Genomic DNA, 2,935 nt, shown 5'->3' with positions numbered 1-2,935 from the left:
CTCACCCACGCAAGCCGTGCCATCCTCGTTGGGCTCGAAGCCCCGGCCACAGCGCTTGTTGGTGCGGCAGCGGTACCCCCCGTAGGTGTTGATGCAGACAGGCTTGTCTCTGGGACAGACGAAGGGGAACTCTGTGCACTCGTCTGTGTCTGCAAGCAGAGGGGTCTCCGTGTGAGATGGCCAGGCCGGGAGCTTCGGGCTGCCTGTCATGGACCCTCCAGCTCCCCAAACACATGCTGCACTGGGGCCTTGGGTCACCCTCCTCAGTGGCAGACACACAAGCCATACTGCTGCCTGACAGGGTCATAACACAGCCATGGCCATGCTGCCACATCCCTGCTGCCCCTCTAGTGCTTGTGGCTCTAGTCCAATGTCTGCCACATGCCAGCCATGCCTCCTGTCCCCAGAATACTGCTCTCCCCCCTTCCCGTCACACCACAGTCCTCCTCTAGAGCCGTGCTGTTGTCCCCATCCCCAGGAAGCTATAACCCACCTCGAGCCATGCAGCAGCCCTGCCCGCCTGCCCAGCTACCTCCCTGGATGCCACCTCCCCGCAGCAGGGTGCTGCCCTCGTGCCCCCCATGGGGCTGTGCTGCAGCATCCCGGGTGCAGGGACACCTCTGTCCCCAGCAGCCACTTACCTACACAGCGTCCGTTCTCATGCTGGGAGAATCCCTGCCCGCACTGCATTTGGGGAGAAGCGGAGACCACAGGGAAGGGGAGAAATCAGCCCTGGGCAGCCACAGAGCCAGCAGAGCTCATTCCTGCCCCAAAAGCCTCCCACCCTGTGCCCCACACCTGGCCCTCACCTCCAGCGGCGCAGGCATGAACGGATCCTCCATGTCTAGGGGGTAGGGAACCTCCAGGACAGAGTTGGTCTCACTGCTGGCCACAGCTCGTGCCATGACACGGCCATCTGGCCAGGTCACCTCCAGGCTGCTGGCTTCATCGTGCCCTGCAGGCAGGCAGCCCGTCAGAGGGGGGCTCTCCAGGGCGGGCAGGGGCTGAAAGGAGGCCAGTGGGGTGGTAGGGACGGAGGGGCAAAGCCTCCTCTTGCTCCCAGAGCCGGGCCCCAGGTGCCTGTGCCCACAGCCCATGCAGAGGGATGTAGCCCCAGGGGTGCACTTGGGGACAACGGGCAGGGGTGACTACTGTGCTGCAGGGCACCAGGGCAGCAGAGGTGGCCCCTGCCCAGGGAGGGGGTGCCAGGGAGGGCCAGGGGTGGAGGCAGCCTCTTACCCCGCCCCCAGCTCACCCAGTCCGAAGTGCGCCACGGGCTCCATCTCGCAGAGGTATCCTGATCCACCGTCGATGATGCGCAGGTGTGCCCCGCTGCGCCGTGTGAACAGCACCACCTTGGCCCCCCGCGCAAACGCCCCAAAACGCGTGCGGGGGATGACACGCAGCCAGTTGTTGCCAGCACCCTGCGAGGGAGGAAGGAGCAGGAGACTGGGCAAGGAGAGGCGGAAGGGATGGGGACAAGGTGAGGACCCCCTGCTTGGCTCACCTGGGTGCCCTTGAAGATGGAGATAGGCTGTGCCATGGACTCGCCGTGTGACAGGATCAGGTCCAGCATCCCATCGCCATCAAAATCCGTCACTGCACCCCCTGCAAGGACAGGATCAGGTCGTGCCCAGGGCCCAGCCTCATGTCTCCCAGCACTACACCCCACTGCCAGTGTGGGTTCCCACTGCCTGCAGCAGCACTCCTGGCAGTGCAGGGGTGGTGGGGAAGATGGGGTGACCCCAGTGCAGGTGTTAGGGGCCTGGTGGGGGTCAAGCAGGTGACTCAGCCAGGCATGTGGCATCCCCAGGCACAGATGGTGCCAAGTGCTGCTGTGGCACACCGCTGGCATGGATGCCCACTGCCAGGGCTGGCAGGACCTACCTGTGCCACGTCCCTCGGGCTCCAGCGCGTCCCCCGGATTCAGCTCTTCCACGAGTGGGTCCAAGTGCTCCCTGCGGATGATCCTGTCGATCACAAACAGGGCATTAGTGCCAGCTCCTCCAGCCCCCAGCAGCTTCTTGGGGAGTGTCTGTCCCCTCCTGCAGCAGCACGGTAGAGAGGTAACAGTCCCAGGGGCTCTTCAGGGTGGCTGGGGACGAGACTGGCCCCTGACTGTTAGCACCTCAAGTCTCCACTCTATGCAGAGGTGACAGGGATGTCATGAGAGCCTGGCTCCTGTGGGTCCGAACTGCAGAGCAGCAGCGCTATCTCCAAACACCGCTGCATCTCTCTGGGACCAGAGACCCCCCAGGGGCTCCCCACCGCACCACTGCCCTCCACCCACCCATGGGCGCCGGCACAGGGTGGACACCCAACTCCCATGGCCGCACACACCAAGCAAGGAGGCGCTGCACAGCAATAACAAGGAATTGACCCCCACAATTAACAGGAGCCACAAACAAGCTTCCACATGGCTGTTAATCAACGGTGCTGGGGACCCCGGGGGCTGCTGCAGGCACGATCACTGCAGCTGGTAACGACGCTGGGAAGGGCTCAGTCACGGCACCTGTTATTAGCCGAGCAGTGAGCATGGCTGTGCCATGGAGGCTGCTTGGCCCCCCTGTACCCGCTGGGCTCCTACCGAAAGAGGCGGTTGGCGGGGGAGCCACGGTAGGCAATGTTGTTGAAGAAAACCTCCAGCTCCTGGTCATTGTCAAAGTCTGCTGCGATGACGGTTCGGACAGGGGACGGCATGGAGAACTTGGGGGTGGCAATGTCCTGTGCGAGGGATGGGCACAGGGTGACAACAGGCACAGGGAAAGGGATGCCAGGTCACACTTGGGTGCTTCAGGTCCCCTTCCCGCTGGGAATTTGAGCTCAAAGCCAAATGTGGGTGAAGCCAGACCCACCCTGGCCAAAGAGGCTCATCAGCAAAGCCAGCAGTGGGGGTCCCCAGCCCCAGCTCTCACCCGGAATCGGACGCGCCCAG

The 2,935-nt window shown here is 63.6% G+C and overlaps 1 protein-coding gene across 1 annotated transcript in view; it reads right to left on the bottom strand.

Moving 5' to 3' along the window:
• Positions 1-2,930, bottom strand: part of CRTAC1 (cartilage acidic protein 1) — a gene marked incomplete at its 5' end in the record, with an annotated part of 3,296 nt that extends 366 nt beyond the window's left edge. The window contains 8 exons of the mRNA XM_010082652.1: positions 6-149; positions 642-684; positions 810-955; positions 1,256-1,424; positions 1,508-1,608; positions 1,888-1,970; positions 2,588-2,724; positions 2,916-2,930. Coding sequence (XP_010080954.1) covers positions 6-149; positions 642-684; positions 810-955; positions 1,256-1,424; positions 1,508-1,608; positions 1,888-1,970; positions 2,588-2,724; positions 2,916-2,930 — 838 coding nt within the window. The remainder of the gene's footprint in view (positions 1-5; positions 150-641; positions 685-809; positions 956-1,255; positions 1,425-1,507; positions 1,609-1,887; positions 1,971-2,587; positions 2,725-2,915) is intronic.
• Between the last annotated feature and the right edge of the window lie 5 nt (positions 2,931-2,935).

This window comes from Pterocles gutturalis, unplaced genomic scaffold (assembly GCF_000699245.1).
Source record: "Pterocles gutturalis isolate BGI_N339 unplaced genomic scaffold, ASM69924v1 scaffold50069, whole genome shotgun sequence".
NCBI classification, from domain to species: domain Eukaryota; kingdom Metazoa; phylum Chordata; class Aves; order Pterocliformes; family Pteroclidae; genus Pterocles; species Pterocles gutturalis.
Note: the sequence above shows the minus strand (reverse complement) of the source record. Positions and strands in the feature narration are given on the sequence as shown.